This window comes from Tachyglossus aculeatus, chromosome 21 (genome assembly GCF_015852505.1).
Source record: "Tachyglossus aculeatus isolate mTacAcu1 chromosome 21, mTacAcu1.pri, whole genome shotgun sequence".
NCBI classification, from domain to species: domain Eukaryota; kingdom Metazoa; phylum Chordata; class Mammalia; order Monotremata; family Tachyglossidae; genus Tachyglossus; species Tachyglossus aculeatus.
Window position 1 is genome coordinate 24281512 of NC_052086.1, and position 20011 is coordinate 24301522.

The 20011-nt window shown below is 46.3% G+C and overlaps 1 protein-coding gene across 1 annotated transcript in view; it reads left to right on the forward strand.

The window, feature by feature from the left end:
• BCL7A (BAF chromatin remodeling complex subunit BCL7A) overlaps positions 1-18964 on the forward strand; it is a 33854-nt gene extending 14890 nt beyond the window's left edge. The window contains exons 4-6 of the mRNA XM_038763133.1: positions 357-524; positions 11302-11423; positions 15758-18964. Of these exons, the coding sequence (XP_038619061.1) occupies positions 357-524; positions 11302-11423; positions 15758-15829 (362 nt within the window). The 3' untranslated portion in view covers positions 15830-18964. The remainder of the gene's footprint in view (positions 1-356; positions 525-11301; positions 11424-15757) is intronic.
• Positions 18965-20011: the final 1047 nt, after the last annotated feature.

Consider the following 20011-nt stretch of genomic DNA (forward strand, 5'->3'; position numbering starts at 1 on the left):
GGAAAGTTTCCCAGTCGATCAGTCAGTGGTATTTATTGAGTGCTTACTATATGCAGAGCACAGTACTAAGTGCTTGGGAGAGCACAGTACAACAGAACTAATAAATGTGTTCCCCCCAACTCCCAACATTTAAAAAAAACCTCTCTCCCAGAGTAGCCCCAAGACAGTTCCCTCTTCCTCCAAAAAATTGCAGCCGCTTCAGTCAGTTGTATTTATTGAACGCTTATGTGTGCAGAGCTCTGTAGCAAGCGCTTGGGAGAGTATAATATAACACTCATTCCCTCCCACAGCGAGCTTGCAGCATCAGAAAAGCCTGCTGATTTTTCATCCCAAGAAACTTTCTCCTTCTCCTTCAGATGACAACAGCAACCAGAGTTCGATAGCAGACGCCTCGCCCATCAAACAGGAAAACAGTAGCAATTCGAGTCCAGCCCCAGAGCAGAACTCAGCAGCACAACCAGACAACGCCGAAGTCAAGTCAGACGAGGCTCCGTTGGAGGCAAAGGAGCAGCCTGGATCCGAAGGTAAAGCACCCAGGGTGGGGGCGGCTCCTACCTGCCAGCTTTCCAGAAAGCGCCTGGGAGCAGGTTCCGTAGGGAGACATTGTAGGAGCATCTTGTGCAGGGAGAAGCCAAGGGTTCAGTTCCAAAGTTGCCTAGTTTTGAAAGCAATGTGGTGGACCTGGAGTCCTGCTGCTGACAGAAAATGCAGTTTCTGAAAAAACATTCCTCCTGCAATGCACATTTTACCAGCCAGCCATTGGGAATCTGTCGTCAGCGTTTTGACAGTGCAAAAACAAGCCCCCTTTTCTCATGTACTCACAGACTGCATAGTTGTTTTTTGTGTTTGAAGAGGATGCTGACTGTGGGGTGTTTGGTTTTTTTGTTTTGTTTTATTTTTTCAATGGTACCTGGTAGGTGCTTGCTGTGTGCCAAGCACTGTACTGAGTGCTGGGGTAGATACAAGAAGTAGAGAAGGGTAGAGAAGCAGCATGGCTCAGTGGAAGGAGCACGGGCTTTGGAGTCAGAGGTCATGGGTTTCAAATCCCGGCTCCGCCACTTGATGATGATGATGATGGCATTTGTTAAGCGCTTACTATGTGCAAAGCACTGTTCTAAGCATTTGTCAGCTGTGTTACTTTAGGCAAGTCACTTCACTTCTCTGGGCCTCAGTTCCCTCATTTGTAAAATAGGGATTAAGACTTTGAGCCCCCCATGGGATAACCTGATCACCTTGTAACCCCTCCAGCGCTTAGAACAGTGCTTTGCACATAGTAAGCACTTAATAAATTCCATTATTATTATACAAGATAACAAAGTTGTACACAGTCCCTGTCCTACGTGGAATTTACAGTCTAAATGGGAGGGAGGAAGATTAATCCCCATTTTCTGATGAAGCAACTAAGGCACAGAGAAGTGAAATGACTCACCCTGGGTCACATGACAGACAAGTGGTGGAGCTGATTAGAACCCAGATCCTTTGATTCCCAGGCCCAGGACCTTTCAACTTGGTTATGCCACTTGGTTATGCCACTTTGGATATCCAAAATAGGCTGTGGCTGCAAAGGTAGTCACTTCCGTACTGTGCGCATGTAAAGGTGGCAGGGCCCTTTCTCTTGCCCCTCGCCCGAAGAAGGTAAGCAGCAACCCCCTGAAATATTGGCCCCTGGTAGGTAGGTAGGTGCTTTATGGTACTAATGACGACCTCCCCGAAGTGTGCTCAGATTTCTGCCATCTTTGAGTTGGGTGATACCTCATGAAGTCATCTGGGCCTGGCCCCTGCCTCCAGGCAGGAGAATAACTAAGCCATCCTGGATAGATATGTATTATCTTCTCAAATATCTCCAGGGATCAAGACTCCTCATTTCCCTTGAGGGCCCGTTTCAGTGGTTTATTTCCCCAACTGGTCCGTTAGTTCTTTCTGGTAGCCGGCCAAAATCTCTGATTACAGTGTCAGTCGCATCAGCCCGTTTCCTCTAGTTCCAGACTCAGAAGGCACAGAGAGCAACTTGGCGGGATCTCCTCCACCAGCCCTTGAAGATGGTTATTAGAAGAGTCATTCCAGGGGTGAGGTCCCACTTGGGGCTCACAGTCTTAAGTAGGAGGTAGAACAGGTATTGAATCCCCATTTGCAGTTGAGGAAAGTGAGGCACAGAGAAGTGAAGTGATTTGCCCAAGGTCTCACCGCAGGCAAAGTGGCAGAGCCAGGATTAGAACCCAGGTCTTCGGCCTCTCCATGCCATATCCACTAGGTCATGCTGCTTCTCCCCCAGCATCCTCAACGGCCTCCCAAATTGAGGAAATAGACTCAAAAGATTCACAGAAGTCACCTTTATACAGTATATCTCTTTTATTGCCATTAAATTCCACTCCAACCTATTGGAGCTGCCCAGGAGGGCTCTTGGGCTAAATTCAGCTATTGAATTGCTAGGTGTCCTGTAGGCATTGTTCATGGGCACAGAGTGTTTTTTTCAGATGACTTTGAGCTGCCCTTGTTCCTGTTCAAGTATTAACCTCTCTCGGGCAAGTTTTCTTGCTTGTGTTGGGTGAGGGATTTCATCCTGGTGGATGGCATTCCAATAGTATTAAGCAATGGCAGCGTGATGGGCAAAGTCGATGACTAAATGAACTACGTTTGAAAACAAATGTATTTTCGAATAGTATAGGGGTTTTGTATTTAGACCAGTGGGGATGCCCTCTAAGCGTTGTGCTGTGGTTGGCCTCTCTCTGGCCTGGACCTTGAATGATGTTACAGGGAGGAAGCCAGAATGCTGAATTATAATAATTATGGCATTTGTTAGGCACTTAGTATGTGCCAAGCACTGTTCTAAGTGCTGAACCGTTCTGATCCCACACCAGGCTGGTCTCTGAGACTTCTGAGGTGTCTTGTGGTGTCTTTGAGTGTGCCCCACTGGACTAGCTGAGAAATGATACCCATCTCTCAAATGACGGGGCCAAGTTATACCCAAGATCCACCAGGACAGAGATGTTACCTTTAAAACGTGGGAGGAGGGGCAAAGGGATTTCTTTGGCCTAGTATTTTTCCAGTAATGGCTCTGAAGTATTCCAGGCATGTGTTCATTAATCCTTCGTAACTGTCCAAGCAGCCAAGCACTGCTACAAAATGACAGCCACTGAGCCAGTACCGAACCCTTTTGGAAAGCCGTACAAAAAAAAAAATCCCTTTCCAGAGGGATTTGCGGAGACGTGCTGGCCCCATTAAAGTTTCCCTAGCCCTTCTTTCTTCCTCAGGGCTTAAGTGGCGTGGCGGGGAGCATTGGTAGCAAACCGTCAATGCTGTGGGTCGCATTTCCTCCCTTTTATTGGAATTTTGTATTTTTCTGCAGTGTGACATTTCAACACTGGGCCTGTGCTTGTATGCTTGACTGTGGGGAAGGATACATGTAATTATGCTCTTTCCACTCTGATTATTGGTATCATTGTAACTTGTAAGGAGTACGTACCAAGTGCGTCTGATAAACCTGTTTGCTCTAAATACACAAGAAGGTCCTTTTGACTGTCGAGTGTCAACCTTTTTTTTCTCTCAAACTAGTTAAAGCGCTTACTGTGTGCTACACACTGGGGTAGATACAAGATAATCAGGTTGGACAAAGTTCATGTCCCACATGGGGCTTACAGTCTTAATCCCAATTTTACAGATAACTGAGGCACAGAGGAATTAAGGGGCTTGCCCAGTGTCACACAGCAGACAAGTGGTGGAGCCAGGAGTAGAACCCAGATCTTCCAACTCCAAGGTCCATGCTCTTCCCACTAAGCCACGCTGCACCTTCCCCTCTTCGCTCAGTCCCCAACTTGAAGAAGATTACCAATTAAATTCACCTATTCTTGAGGTTTATTATATCAGGTCTCTGTGGGGCAGCCCGGCATCTAGTACTAGACAGACTTTAGCTCTTGAACCTTTTTCAGAATATATGAGAGGCCCTAGGTCAGGGGCAGAGCCACGTGAAAAATTTACTGTCATATTTTTTGAGTGCTTATTGTGTGCAGAGCACTGTGCTAAGTGCTTGGGAGAGTACAATACCACACTAAACAGTCACATTCACATTCCCTGAAATCAGAGTGCTCAGTCACCGTATGGGCTGTTCACTGGTGTCAGGGCAGATTGGCTACCAGATGCTGACCTTGTCATGAACTTGTTTACTGGTGAGTTCAGTCCGTGATATAACACCCAAGCTCCTCAGTCTAAATTTAGGCCCCAGAAATATAATTTTCTCTGGGAGGGTTCCAGAGCCTTGCTCAAGAGAAAGTCTGCCAAAAGAACAGTGGCTCAGGTAGCCAGTCTTGCCCCTGAGTCTGGCCCCTGTAAACTGTAAGCTTGTTATGGGCAGGGAATATGTCTCATAATTCTGTTGTATTGTTCTCTTCCAAATGCTTAGTACAGTGAATTGCACATAAGAAGCGCTCAGTAAATGTCACTGATTGATTGGCAGCACAGTCCTCCAGTGCTAAAGATGCTTCCCCCAGAGAAGCTGCCCAAGTGGGTTGCCACGTCCCCAGCCTATACCTGGCTGCAAAAAGGAGAATGCCACTGTTACCTGTCTGCTAACTAAGGAGGTGGGAGGTGCAGTTGATCATTTCTCTACAAAAACGTTCAGGACATGTCACCCCGCTTCTCAAAAAAAATTCCAGTGGCTGCACATCCACCTCCACATCAAACAAAAACTCCTCACTATTGGCTTTAAAGCACCCCACCATCTTGCCCCCTCATACTTCACCTCGCTACTCTCCTTCTGCAACCCAGCCCACACACTCCGCTCCTTTAGTTCTAACCTTCTCACTGTGCCTCGATCTCAACTATCTCACCACCAAGCTCTAGCCATAGCCCATGTCCTGCCTCTGACCACGTCCTGACTCTCCCCACCAAAGCCTTACTGAAGGCACATTTCCTCCAACAGGCCTTTCCTCATCTCCCACTCCCTCTGCAGAGTCCAGACTTGTTCCCTTTGTTCTTCCCCCCACTTCCAGCTCCATGCCACTTATGTACCTATCTGTAATATATTTATTTGTAATGATGTCTGTCTCCATCCCCTAAACCGTAAACGTGTTGTGGGCAGGGAATGTGTCTGTTTATTGTTGGATAGTGCTCAGTAAATATGAATGAATGGTATTTATTGAGCACTTATGCATAGAGCAAACAATCAGTCGGTATCTGGGTGCTGATTTATGAAGAGCAGTGTACTAAGCACTTGGGAAAGGACAATAAAGGTGGGAGACAGGCATCCAAAGGAATTACCAATTGAGGAAATGGCAGAATCTAAGGAGATATAAAAAAGTGCTTTGGGGCTGGGAATGGGGTGAATATTAAAAGTGTTTTAAGGTGTACAGACCCAAGTACATAGGCAACACAGAAGGTAGGGCAATTAGAGGTAGAGGAATTGAAGGGTTGGTCAGGAGATGTGTTGTTTTTTTTTAGTAGGGCTTTGAAGGTGGGGAGGATGGAGTAACATATTATTACTGTGTGCCAGGTTCTGTATTAAACGCTGGGGAGTCAGAAGGCCATGGGTTCTAATCCTGGCTCCACCACTTGTCTGCTGTGTGACCCTGGGCAAGTCACTTCACTTCTCTTCTACCGTACCTCATCTGTAAAATGGAGGTTGAGACTGTGAGCCCCACATGGGACAGGGACTGTGTCCAACCTGATTTGCTTGTATCCACCCCAATGCTCAGTACAGTGCCCGGCACATAGTGCTTAATAAATACCATAATTGTTATTCATTCAGTCAGTCAGTCGTATTTATTGAGCACTTACTGTGTGTAGAGCAGTGTACTAAGCGCTTGGAAAGTACAATTCAGCAATAAAGACAATCACACTGCCCACACGGGGCTTAGAGAAGCAGCGTGGCTCAGTGGAAAGAGCACAGGCTTGGGAGTCAGAGGTGGTGTGTTCTAATCCCAGCTCCACCACTTATCAGCTGTGTGTCTGGGCAAGCAGCTTAACTATGTGCCTCAGTTTCCTCATCTGTAAAATGGGGATTAAGACTGCGAGCCCCACGTGGGACAACCTGATTACCTTGTATCTACCCAGCGCTTAGAACAGTGCTTGGCACATAGTAAGCGCTTAACAAATACCAAAATTATTACAGTCTAGAAGGGGGAAGACAGACATCGACAAATAAACAGGTAATCTATAATAAGTAATCTATAAAATTATAGATACATACACATAAAAACAAGTATTTTTATTCCACAGCGAGAGGGTGGGAGGGCAGAGGAGGAGCCACGAATGAGCAGCCAACTGTGAAGCCATAATTAAGTAATATTTTCAGGAGACTGGGGCCACGCTGTCAAAGACAGCTGAGAAGTTGAGGGGGATTAGGATAATAATAATAATAATAATAATAATAATAATGACATTTGTTAAGAGCTGGGGAGGGTGCAAGGTGATCAGGTTGTCCCACGTGGGGCTCACAATCTTAATCCCCATTTTACAGATGAGGTAACTGAGGCCCAGAGAAGTGAAGTGACTTGCTCAAGGTCACCCAGCAGACCTGTGGTGGAGCCAGGATTAGAACCCATGACCTCTGACTCCCAAGCCCAGGCTCTTGCCACTGAGCCATGCTGCTTCTCTAAGATGGAGTAGGATGGAGTAGAGGCTGTTGGATTTGGCAAGAAGGAAGTCACAGGAAACTTCAGACATGGCGATTTCCATGTAGTAGAGAGGGTGGAAACTAGATAGTGGGTCAAGGAGAGGAGTGGAAGTGTAGACAACTTGCTTGAGAAGTTTGGAAAAGAATGGATGGTGAGAGATGGAGTGATAACTGGCATCAAGGGAGGGTTTTTTTTTAGGATGGGGATGTTTAAAAGCATGGGAGGGGGCCATTGGCAAGTCAGTAGTTGAAGGTGGTGGTCAGGGCAGGAAGAAGGAAAGTGGCAAGTGTTTTAATAAGGTGTGAAGGAACGGGGTTGGCCTCTGCCGCTAATCTCCTCACCTCGTTCTCGCCTGTCCAGCCGTTGACCCCTGGCCCACGTCCTCCCCCTGGCCTGGAATGTCCTCCCCCTGGCCTGGAATGTCCTCCCTCCCCACATCCGCCAAGCTAGCTCTCTTCCTCCCTTCAAGGCCCTATTGAGAGCTCACCTCCTCCAGGAGGCCTTCCCAGACTGAGCCCCCTCCTTCCTCTCCCCCTCCTCCCCTTCTCCATCCTCCCTGCCTTACCTCCTTCCCTTCCCCACAGCACCTGTATATATGTATATATGTTTGTACATATTTATTACTCTATTTATTTCACTTGTACATATCTATTCTATTTATTTTATTTTGTTAATATGTTTGGTTTTCTTCTCTGTCTCCCCCTTCTAGACTGTGAGCCCACTGTTGGGTAGGGACCGTCTCTATATGTTGCCAACTTGTACTTCCCAAGCACTTAGTACAATGCTGTGCACACAGTAAGTGCTCAATAAATACGATTGATTGATTGAGAGTAGATTTAAGAGGAGGCGAGAGATATCTTGAGATACTGCTGGGAAGGATGGGAGAGTCAAAGAGTGACAGGAGGAGCATTGGACTGGAGAGATACAGGGGAGATTTTTGGGGAAGTGTGCCTGATAGTTTCAGTTTTATGAATGAAATAAGTGTCAAGGTTATTGGGTAATAAATGGGGGGGCACAAGGGGTTTGAAGAGGGAATTAAAAGTCTGAAACAGCTGGTGGGGGAAATGGGTCTGCGAGTCATTAAGTATCAATCAATCAGTGGTATCTTTTGAGTGTTTACTGTGTGCAGAGTACTGTACAACCGCCAGGGAGATTATAATTCAATAGAGTTGGGAGGCTCAATCCTTGCCCACAAGGAGTTTACAGTCTCGGGGGTGGGGTGGCGGGGTGGTGGAGAGACAGACATTTAAAAAAATGAGAGGTAGGGGTAATAGCAGAGTATAAAGATCCGTACATAAGGGCAGTGAGGTGGAGGGTGGGTGAAGATCAAGTGCTTAAGGGGTGTAGATCCAAGTGTATAGGCAACCCAGAAGTAGGGGGTGAGGATGGAGAAGTAATTTTGCTGATCGGAGGAGAGGGTGCAGTTATAGCAGGTGAAGATGAGTTTGAGGTAGATAAGGTCAGCCCCGTGCCTGGTTTTTATCAACAGCGCTCCACAGCTCGAACACTAGAGTGGAGGAAGCGTATTGTGGAGGTGATCCAGCGCTGCGGGTTTGTGGTATGAGATCTGAGAAACAGGGGAGCCAGGAAGTTGGAGTTCGGTGGAGTGGGCAGGGTTGAGGGCAGAGGTTTCTGTGTCAAGGCAAGGTAGGTTGAGTTTGGAGACCCAATGGGTCGTGATGATATGGGAAAATCAGAGGAAGTGGAAAGATCGCAGGTTTTTGTAGGAGAGCAGGACAGCTTTGCGGGTAGGGGTTGTGTGGGAGAGAAGGTAGGTCTGGAGGTTGTGGTTGGAAAATGGAATTTCAGAGTTGGTGAGGTTAGAGATTGTCCAGTGATTAGAAATGACGAGACTGAGCTTGCGTCTGTGTTGGTGGGTGGGTGAGGTGGGGTGGAGCAAGAGGTTGGTGGAGTTGAAAAGTGAGAGGAAGGCAGTGGGAAGGTCATCAGGAACATCCACATGGATATTAAAGTTCCTGAGGATCAGTGTAGGGGCAGAGAAAGCGAGAGTTGGTAAATCTAGTCCCTGCCCTGAAATAATAATAATAATAATAATGGCATTTGTTAAGCGCTTACTATGTGCAGAACACTGTTCTAAGCGCTGGGGGGATACAAGGTGATCAAGTTGTCCCACTTGGGGCTCACAGTCTTAATCCCCATTTTACAGATGAGGGAACTGTGGCTCAGAGAAGTTAAGTGACTTGCCCAAGGTCAGACAGCAGACATGTGGCGGAGCTGGGATTCGAACCCATCATCTCTGACTCCAAAGCCCGGGCTCTTTCCACTGAGCCATGCTGCTTCTCTAAGCTGAAAGAGCTTAGAGTCCAATGAAGAGTTAATGCATTGTGGGAGGACGCAGATTTTTTAATACTTTCTCCAGAGATTGTCATAAGACTCTTCTTAGCATCCTCAAAACGCCATGTTGGGGAATCTGATCATTGACTGAACTACAGAGAAGGAATATTAAGAGCAGCATAGAGGGAAGAGGGAGCTGGCTTTGGGAAGGAGCAAGTAATGTTAGAATCAGCGTGGCCTTATTGGAAAGAATCTGGACCTGGGAGTTGGAGAACCTGGGTTCTAATCCCAGCTCTGCCACTTGGCTGCTGTGTGACCTGAGGCAAGTCACTTCACTTCTCTGTGCTTCAGTTACCTCATCTGCAAAGTGGGGATTAAGACTGTGAACTCCATGTGAGACATGGACTGTGTCCAATCTGATCAGCTGGTACCTACATCAATACTTAGTACCTTGCCTGGCACTAAGCACTTAGCAGTTACCACTAAATAAAAGTAACCTCTGGGTACAAGTGAAGAAACAGGAAGGTGGTTGTAATCAGGAAAGAGGTTGTATCTCTGCTGAGAAAGGAGAAAAGTTTCCCCTGGGCACATTTTGCCATCCCACAACAGGCCAGGATTCCAAACCTGAGAGAGCAGAAGACACCCCAATCCAAAGCAGCATTTGCCAGCCCACAGGCTGTCTCTAGAGTTGTCACGGGGGCAACTCTAATCGTGAGATTGACCAACCAAGTGGAGCAGTTGGCTAAAAATGGCTCTGAATGACAGCACCCCCATGACAGGCCTGTTGAGAGAAATTCCCGTCCTCTCTCGGTGTTCATCCATCTCCCCCATTGGGGCTGGGTACTGCTCAGAGCTTGCTAATCGGGCATCCTATATCCCCGGGCCCAGATCTCCCCCAAACTTCATGGGCGCAGCTGCCAGAGACACCAGACCCACTGTGAAGTTCCTTCTTGGGAGCCCTGTATCAGGAAGTATTTTGAGGTTTTTTTGAAGTGGTATTTGCTAATTGCCTCTATGTGCCAGGCATTGTTCTAAGCACTGGGGTAGATACAAGCAAATCAGGTTGGGAGCAGTACCTGTCCCAAGTGGGGCTCCCAACCATAATCCTCAGTTTACAGAAGAGGTAAATGAGGCACAGGGAAGTCCAGTGACTTTCCCCCTCAGGAAATTCTGAGAAACAGCACAGCCTAATGGAAAGTATACAGGCCTGGGAGATAGAGGATCTGGGCTGTGTGACGTTGTGCAAGTTGCTTAACGTTCCTGGGCCTCTGTTTTTTATCTGTAAAATGGGGATTAGATACTTGTTCTCCCTCCCCCTTAGACTGTGAGCCCCTTGTGGGACAGGAACTGTGACCAACCTACTAATCTTGCATCTACTGCAGAGCTCGGTACAGTGCTTGGCATGTAGTAAGTGCTTAACAAATACCACAGCTTCATTATTATCATTATTTTATTATTAAGCCCCCAGAAAGCTCCTTCCCTCTAGATTCCCCCCCCCCCCCCCCCACCGCCTCCCATTGTTCTCATTTAAACAAGCCAGTGCCTTATTCCTTGAGGGGAAAAAAAAAATGTTTTCCACTCAAGTAGTGGGTATTTGAGTGCTTACTCTGTACTACTCTGTGTTTGGGAAAGTACAATACAAGAAAGTGGGTAGACAAGGAGCTTAAAATCTAGAGACTGTAAATCAATCAATGGTTTGTTGATTAAATGGTCCTACCCTGACTGTTTTCAAGAAGGGGAGATTTGGGTATTTTAAAGAAATAAGTGAAGCCTACAAACTAGAGACTGTAACTCAGTCAGTCAATGGTTTGTTGATTAAATGGTCCTACTCTGTTTCCACAAAGGGGAGATTTGGGCATTTTGAAGAAGTAAGTGAGAGGGGAAAGCTCATTCCTCTCACTGAAGGGAAGGAATTCTGAGCTCCCTGAGACCACTTGGAGGTCTCGAGTGGGAGTTCCACAGGAAACTTGAAAGCCGCTGGAAAGAACACACGCTTTTAGTTGAACTAAACTTCCTGGTTGCCGACCTCCAGTTTCTTGGAAATTACCGGGTGAATATTTAGCTAATGCCAGGCAGCGGCTTCTTTACACCTTGATTTCTCTGGTGCAGTTTGGGGCACGGCAAGGGCATCTGTGTCTGCTCCTGCTTCAGCTCACCAGTGACCAAGGTAAGCAGGTTGTTCACTCTGCAGTTCCCAGCCAAGATTTGCAATCTAACATTAATGAAGGCTGCTTTTGCCCCAGGCCTCTAAGGCAAGGGGTTGCTGTAAGCTTCAGTACAAAGCCCCGGGGGGAGCTGATGAATGCACGCCTGACCGGCTGACTCTGGGTATTTTTAGTCCGCAACCCATCTGCTACCGGAGCCCGTGTGTTTGAAAACAGCTTCTGTCGCTTTTCAGATACTTTGGACGAACAGAATTCACAGTCGTCGGTGGAAAATTCAACGAACAGTTCAGAGAAAGTGGAAATGCAACCGTCTGGAGACAATGATATAACTACAGAAGCATCAAAAAACTCTCAGGTACCTCTTTCGCCAGCATGCGTGGGTCGGATCCTGTCCCAGGTCTGAAAGATCAGATGTTCATGGACCCTCTCCAGATAAAAAGTCATCAATAAATAGATTTTGTTGAGCACCTACAGGGGGCCGAACATAGTACTAAGAACTAAGGAGAAAACACAAGAGTTAGACTACGCAAACCCTGCCCTTAAGGAGTTTACAGTCTAGTGGAGGATGCGGACACAGTATAAATTACATTTAGTTGGAAGAGGAGAATGAAAAATTGGAATTGGAGAAGCAGCGTGGCTCAGTGGAAAGAGCACGGGCTTTGGAGTCAGAGGTCATGGGTTCAAATCCTAGCTCCACTAGTTGTCAGCTGTGTGACATTGGACAAGTCACTTAACTTCTCTGTATCTCAGTTATCTCACCTGTAAAATGGGGATTAAGACTGTGAGCCCCCCGTGGGACAACCTGATCACCTTGTAACCTCCCCAGCACTTAGAACAGTGCTTTGCACACAGTAAGTGCTTAATAAATGCCATTATTATTACTATTATTAAAAGGCAGAAAAAGTGCCTCTGCTAGATGACTTTCTCTAGTATCTTCAGTATTTATATAGTTTAAGGGCTCCTGTTTAGGTCTCCATAATAGTAATAATTGTGGTATTGGTTAAGCACTTACTGTGTGCTAGGCACTTTACTAAGCTGTTGGGATAGATACAAGGTAATGGGGTTGGACACAGTCCCAGGCCCACGTGGGACTCCCAGTCTTAATTCCCGTTTTACAGAGAATAATAATAATAATAATAATAATAATAATAATGGCATTTGTTAAGCACTTACTATGTGCAAAGCACTGTTCTAAGCACTGGGGAGGATACAACGTGATCACGTTGTCCCACGTGGGGCTCACAGTCATAATCCCAATTTTACAGATGAGGTAACTGAGGCTCAGAGAAGTTGTGACTTGCCCAAAGTCACACAGCAGACGTGGGGGAGCTGGGATTAGAACCCATGACCTCTGACTCCCAAGCCCGGGCTCTTTCCACTGAGTGTGCCCAAGGTCACCCAGCAGATGAGTGGCAGAGCCGGGATTTGAAACCAGGTTCTCTGAGGCCCAGGCCCATGGTCTTTCCACTAGGCCATGCTGCTTCACTACTTATAAGCTTGGGACTCTGCAGCTTTTCGGGGAGCGGATTGGGGCACAGCTGGGGGGTTTGGGCTGTCCTGTGCTGTATACATTGCCTGCCCCCTGCCTAGACCGCAAGTATCCCAGCCAGACCCATCCTTGACCCAGAGAGGCACTCTTGGGCTTCCAGCCTCCGTCGCTTCTCCAGGAAAGACTCCAACAAGCACAGCCTTAGATTAACCCGGCATGTCACTTCCACTGCCGTCCCGTGACTTTTTAGAAGCAGCCCCTGTGAAAGGCATTGGAAATCAGCAGGCAGCTGAGCTAGCGAGGGGATCCCTCTTGGCTAACTTCCTTCCATAAATGGTAGCAGAATCTCTCCTAATCAATTAATGAAGGGTATTTATCGAGCGCTTACTGTGTGCAGAGCACTGCACTAAGCGCTTGGGAGAGAACAATAAGATAGAGTTTGTAGATGCAGTCCCTACCCACAAGAAGCTTACGGTCTCCAGGGGGAGAGAGACACTAAAATAAATGACAGGTGGCTTTGTACATAGAGCCCAGGCTTTGGAGTCAGAGGTCATGGGTTCAAATCCCAGCTCCGCCAATTGTCAGCTGTGTGACTTTAGGCAAGTCACTTCTGTGTGCCTCAGTTACCTCAACTGTAAAATGGGGATTAATACTATGAGCCTTCTGTGGGACAACCTGATCAGCTTGTAACCTCCCCAGCGCTTAGAACAGTGCTTGGCACATAGCGCTTAATAAATACCATCATTATTATTATTACATAAATGCTGCCTCCCCAAGTCAGTGGGGCTTTATAAGCATACACGTGTCCAGGCACCCCTCACTCTGCACGAACATATGACAGAAATCAAGAGTATCTCCTTGGTACTGGAAATGGAAAAATCACTGTAGACACGCAATTAGCCCGAGTTACAGTGGTTACTAAGAATTGCAGTAATGTGGAATACAGTAAAAAATGAGGCTGTAACAAATCACGGGATTTCCTAGTCTTGTATTAGTTGTACTAGTCCTTTTCTTCACCCAAGTTGGAGCTCCCCGAGAGGCTCCTGGAAAGTCCTCTTAGCCATTTCCCATGTGTCCAGGAGATAGGCCCCCTCCAGCTTCTTTCTTATGTTCTCTTCTTCCTTTTTTTTCCTGCCGCCCCCTCCCATTCCTCCATTTGAATCATTTCAGCTCCTGCTGTTATCAGGTGAACCACCAGCCTGTTACTGACATGCAATGTAACTGCCTTCCCCTTCAGCCCAGTCGTGGGGCTGCCTCATGGCCAGAGTAGACAGGGGCCTTTTGGGTTGTGCATTTCACCTGTTCTGGTGGCGTCAGCCTGTGGATTGGTTGGGGTCTGAACCTGACCAACCCACCCCAGCTGCATTTCAGCATTGGAAGTGGCAGAGGAGGCAACAGAGAGAGTGTTGGCAGAGAACACGTGGGAAAGAGAAGCAGTTTGGCCTGGTGGATAGAGCACAGGCCTAGGAGGCAGAAGGACCTGGGTTCTAATCCTGGCTCCGCCACTTGCCTGCTATGTGATGTTGGGCCAGACCCTTAACTTCTGTGTGCCTCAGTTCCTTCATGGGGGAAAATGGGGATTAAGACTTGAACCCCATGTGGGACATGGGATAGATCCAGCCTGATTATGATAGTAATAATAACAATAATAATAATAATTATGGTATTTGTTAAGTGCTTACTATGTGCCAAGCACTGTTCTAAACACTGGGGTAGATACAAGGTAATCAGGTTGTCCCACGTGGGGCTCACAGTCTTAATCCCCATTTTACAGATGAGGTAACTGAGCCAAAGAGAAGTTACGTGACTTGCCCGAGGTCACACAGCAGACAAGGGGCGAGCTGGAATTAGAACCCATGACCTCTAACTCCCAAGCCCGGGCTCTTTCTGCTAAACCACACTGCTTTTCGATTAGCTTGAATCTACCCCAACACTTAGAGCAGTGCCTGGCCCATAGTGAACTCTTAACAAATACCAAAAAAAAAAAAAAAAAAGGAGCTGGGTTCCTCTCAGCTAGTCTCTCCCCAGCCCAAGCCTCCTGCCCCTCTTTCCTGAACCCCACTCTCTCACTGGTCTTCCTGCCGCCCCTTGGATCAAGAGCAAAGCAAGTGCTGATTGCTCAGAAGCTCTTGGCTAATTGAAGGGAAATTTACATTTCTACCATTCCCATTTTTATGTGTTTTTTTGACCAAAGGATGAAAACAGACCAGCCAGGCTCCAACTCCCAGGGCATTTTTAGTCAGAATCCATTCCTTAAATGTTTGCAGAGTTCCGACGTTGTTGAAAAATCTATATCCTTTTCTATAAATATAACAAAGTGTGTTTAAAGCATCTTTTTCCTCAGTGTATTTTTCCCCTGCAAAATAAGGACTCTGTAACTAAGAGAATCTCTTAGAGATGAAGAAAATATTCCCTGGTAATCAGAGGGCCTTCTGGGGAATCTGGGGCATTAGAAGAGTTGAAACTTCATCCAACAAAAGTGCCTGGCATTTTCTTTGCAGGAGATGTTGGTGATAATTGTATATGTTGAGTGTTTACTGTGTGCCAAGCACTGTTCTAAACTCTGGGGGTGAGGGGATACAAGACACAGGGCAGACCCAGTCTTTGTCCCATATGTGGCTCACAATCAATCATATTTATTGAGCGCTTACTGTGTGCAGAGCACTGTACTAACCACTTGTACTAAGCGGTTACAGTTCTAAGTAGGAGAGAGAACAGGTATTAAATTTCCATTTGACAGATGTGGGAACTGAGGCCCTGAGAAGCGAGTGACTTGCCCAAGTTTCACATAGCAGGCATGGGGCGGAGCTGGCATTAGAACCCAGGACCTCTGACACCTAGGACCTCTATGCTTATTCCACTAAGCCAATTCTAAGAATTGGTTCCTTCAGCAATTCTGCCATCCCTGTCACTCTGGTTATTCTCAGCATTAACTCTGGCAGAATGAAGCCACGAGGAATTTCAGGAGGGCACTTAATTCAGCCTCCTGCCCTAGCTAGGACTGTTTAATTTAAACATCCCAGATGGGTGTTTTTCTGTCCCAATAAAAAGATCTCAAAGACTCAGATTCCACAGTCTCCCATGGGAGCCTGTGCCATATTGCATCGCCCTCATTACTGTGAAGTTCTTTCTTTTGTCTGACCTAAATCTGTCTTGCTGCAACTAAAACCCAGTTCTGTTCTGTTTCTTTTCCCTCTTAGGATTCGGAAGGAGTGCCACCTTCTAAAAAGATGAAACTAGAGGCTTCCCAACAAAACGCTGAAGAGATTTAGACACTAAATTAGATTTTCTGCTCCAGTTTTATGTAAGGTACATCAGTGGGCTTAATTCTAGAACAACAACCTTACCTAAGCATCTTCTCTTGGATGAGGACAGGACTCCTAACTTTTCAAGTTTACCAAGCAAAATCCAAGAAAACCTAGAAAGGTGTAACTTCTCAGACACTGAAAAACTTTTTTCCTGTGAAGCAAACATTCAGAACTTTTAAGTTACTGTCTCTGGAAAGGTTGGAATCAACAACTCAGGAGGGTCTACGCACTGTTTCTAAAGTCAAGATTACATTTATGTTGCTGCTGTATTTTTCATTTCTCTATTTAACGATGTAAGATATTTAAGGATGGTACAGGTCAGGTATGAATTAGCTTTTTGTGTGGAATTTTAATTGTTCTGGCAATTCTGTCTGCTTCGTTTTTGTGCCTTTTTTTCTCGTTGTTTTGCATCTCTCCCTCGCAAAGTGCCCTCTTCTTTTTATGATGCCATCGGCTCCTTAGTGACCCTCTCCCCTTGCCCGGGGAATAAAAGAGACCGAGAAAAAGGCAGCGATTTTTCTCCTTGGGAGGGTCTGCTGCTTTGAACACATGTTTCTGCCGCAGAAGTGGCAATGGCCACGTGACCCTGACCTGGAGTTATTGTGCTCTCTCCCCGAAGACTGGTCTGGGCACAGGATGGTCTGGGCACCTGGAGTGGTGTCCACTCGACTGGGCCAGACCCTGCTGGATCATGCCTTGCCAGTGTAGATCTAGAGGAGGGGGTGGCGAGCAAATGTTTGTCAAATTGCGGTGGACCAGCCCTTGGCAGTTTTTGTCTTAGGAGGATTTTAGTACATCCTTCTTTCTCCCAAAATGGCAGCTCGCAGGCACTCGGGGCCCAGTCTTCATGTACTGGGTGCCCTGTGTGCCCCCTTATTCCGAGGATCCCGGACAGGCTGTAGGTGGTGAGGATGGTGATGCCCTCATCACGTGGCATTGTAAGGGAGACGTCTCACAGGCTGCTCTCTCAATTACCGGTATTTGATTGATGGATCCCTGGTTTTGACTGATCTCTCATCTCTCTCTGGGCAGTTAAAGCTTTGTCACCTACAAAGCCGACCCCACCTTGGCTGAAGGCGGCAGGGTTGGGGCTGATAAAATGAAAACGCCTTTCCTTAGACTTGTTTCAGAGCTTCCAACCCTCACTTTCCCAAACCCAGCTTACCTTTTCCGGGTCTCAAGAGGTGAAAAGGGCATGTGTTCCCATTGCTGTTGGGCTGTGAAGGCTAGAAGAGGGTTTGGGGGTGGGGAGGGTGAGCGGAGTGACCGGGGAGAAGCTGGTGCTGACGTTGCTTGGAATTGAAGTCCAAAGTAACTTGCTGCCCTACCTCTCTCCCTTTCCCTCACCCACCCAGCTGGAGAAGCCAGCACTTCCGCTCCACCGAAATCAACTCTGAATTTTATTTTCCCCCAGCTCAACTCAAGCCAACAGATTGCTCCTCAGTCCCGCAGGCAGCACTGTCCTAATAGGATCGGGTCTCCTGGGACAGGGATAGGAGTCTGGAAACAGGGCTCTGAGGAGTCAGAAATGATATTTGCACACTGGACGGAGAAGAACAGTAGAAGTCCCCTTGCCTTTATTAGTTTAGACCCCTTTCTATACAGAGGTAGATGCCTATAATCACTGATCGCCACTTCAGTAATGTAGGTTAGTAAAGCCAGATTTTAAAGATGGTATTTTGTGAGGGAGATTCCACTGTTTGCTCATATATAATATAGGCAAATGAAAAAAACTACTATATGAAATCTTCACACCTTTAAATGATCTTCTGGTTATCTTCATTCTCTCACGCTTTTGAGTTGGGGGTTTTTTAATGCTCACTGTGCATTCTTCAGGCACCACGTCTAAGTCGACTTTTTCTACTGACTACCATCTAAATGTGCATCAAAAGGATCTCCGGATTTGATTTTCTACAGGTGCGAGGATTTGGGTGTGATTTTTAAGTGAGTCAATTCCTGGACTTCAAGAAGGAATACAATTCCTGCATTTCAAATACCTCATGCAAATTTCTCCTGAAAAAGGGGAAAAACGAAAATCTTGAAGTTACCGATACTGACAGGTTACTCGCTTTTAGTCGATAGTCATGAATTTCTTCCCAGAGAACTGAGAACTGTCCATCGTGATGTGGAAAACAAAGGGATATCTTCTCCTGGATCACCTTTTGGCTCTACCTGTAAATTATTCAGTAACTTTCCTTTTCAGCTAATCACTCTTTTGACAGGATTATGGTGCATTTGGTTGTTTCTCCTTGTTTTGTATTTCTTTTGGGAAACCAGAGGCTACGGCACAGACAGCTGGAGAAGCAAAACAAAGCAGGTCGGTTTGGGTTGCTTAAATCCATTAATGCTAGCCCTTCCCAAAGGGCCAGAGGGCTTGACATTACTGAGGATGAAGAAATCCAAAATAGCATTAAAGACTGTTGTTAGTCTTTCTCTGAAGTGCCTGAAAATAGGAATGGGCCAGTCAATGTGACAATACTGATGCTGTCGTGCCAAGCAGATTTGACATACTAAAGGCAAGGAAGACAGTCTGGTAGACCTGCCCGTTCGAGGGGCAAGACGGTCCCGGATCTGGTGACCCAAGGATCTCCGGTTGGTACCGTCTGGGAGAAATGCGACCATCTGGGTGTCCTCTCCGTCGCTCACTCGACGCTGGGCTCTTCAGTTCCTCGCTACTGACCATAGGAAGCAGGAGTGGAGGCCTTCCACTCATCAGACACTAGGCCGAAACGGTGCAGAGGGAGAACTTGTACCTTGGGATTTTTTTTGTGCTTGGGAAGCCGCGGTTAGACATTCCAAAAAGTGCTGGCACTTACCGAAACACAGAATCCACAAGGCCGAATACAATATTTGTTTAGGGTGGTGACCTCCTTTCATAAACAGTGTAATGGCTTGGAATGTTCTTTATATCGAAGGACCTGTTAGAAGGTGTAAAGAATTTTGTTTTTCAATACTTAATCATTTTTCATCTTATGATTTTTTTTGTGTGTGTGTGTTGTACAGCAGTATAATTTTTTCACTTATTTATTCCATCGGTAGATATGGTTTGTACAATGTACAATGGTTCCATTTCAAAAGTAAAAATAAAAAAAAAAACACACCGCAAAGGTCTTGTTGTCCAGTTTTCACAGAGACAGAATCCTTGGCCTAGTTCCGGGCCAAGAGGTTGTCAACAGACTGTGGGAAGCAGGGGACTGGGAAGGGGTTGCAGGGACCTAGTGCTGGCTTTGGAAACTTTAGGTAATGTGTGAAGGTCTCCAGATGGTCCCAAAAACAGATCCGGACAACTCCTAGGGAATTAGCTTAACTGGGAAAATATTGTGTACTCACCGGGCCACAGATAACATTTAGATAAATTGCTGGGTGTATGTGATTGTATTCAGATAAGTGTGTATGTGTGTGATGGGGTAATTTCTTCAATGCCATTGGCTTAATTACTTGATGGATTAGGAGAATGAGGAGTTTCTTGGGTTGCCTCAAAGGGAAGTTAGCCTAAAAAATCTCTTCTTCACTACTCTTTTGAAGAGCCTAGAATCCAACCAAACGATGCTCTGTGGATGGAGTTTTTTCTGAATTTACTTCCTTGTTAAAATGTAACAGAAGCAACCTAGGTGAGTGCTGTCAATTAACAAATCAATATTTATTAAGTGCTTACCATGCTAGTCAATCAGTGGAGTTTATTTACTGAGCACTTAACTGTGTGCAAAGCACTGTACCAAGCACCTGGGAAAGTACAATAGAGTAGGTAGGATCCCTGCCCGCAAGAAGTTCTCAGTCTACAAGGGGAGACAGATATTAAAATAAATTACAACTAGGGGAAATAGAGGGTAAGTTTATTTACATGGTAATCAGGGTATTTGTTAAGCAGTTACTGGGGAAGATACAAGGTAATCAGATAAGACACAGTCCCTGTACCACACAGAGCTCACAATGGAGGGATATTGAATCCCCATTTACAGATGAGGTAACAGGCAAAGAGAAGTTAAGTGGCTTGTCCAAGGTCACCCAGCAGGAACATAGCAAAGTCAGAGTTAGAACCCAGATCCTCAGACTCCTGAGCCTACTGTGCTTTTTCCAGTAGACCACACTGCTTCCACTAAGCTCATAAGTCTGTGGCTTTAGGGTGAATATCAAAGTGCTGGCTGA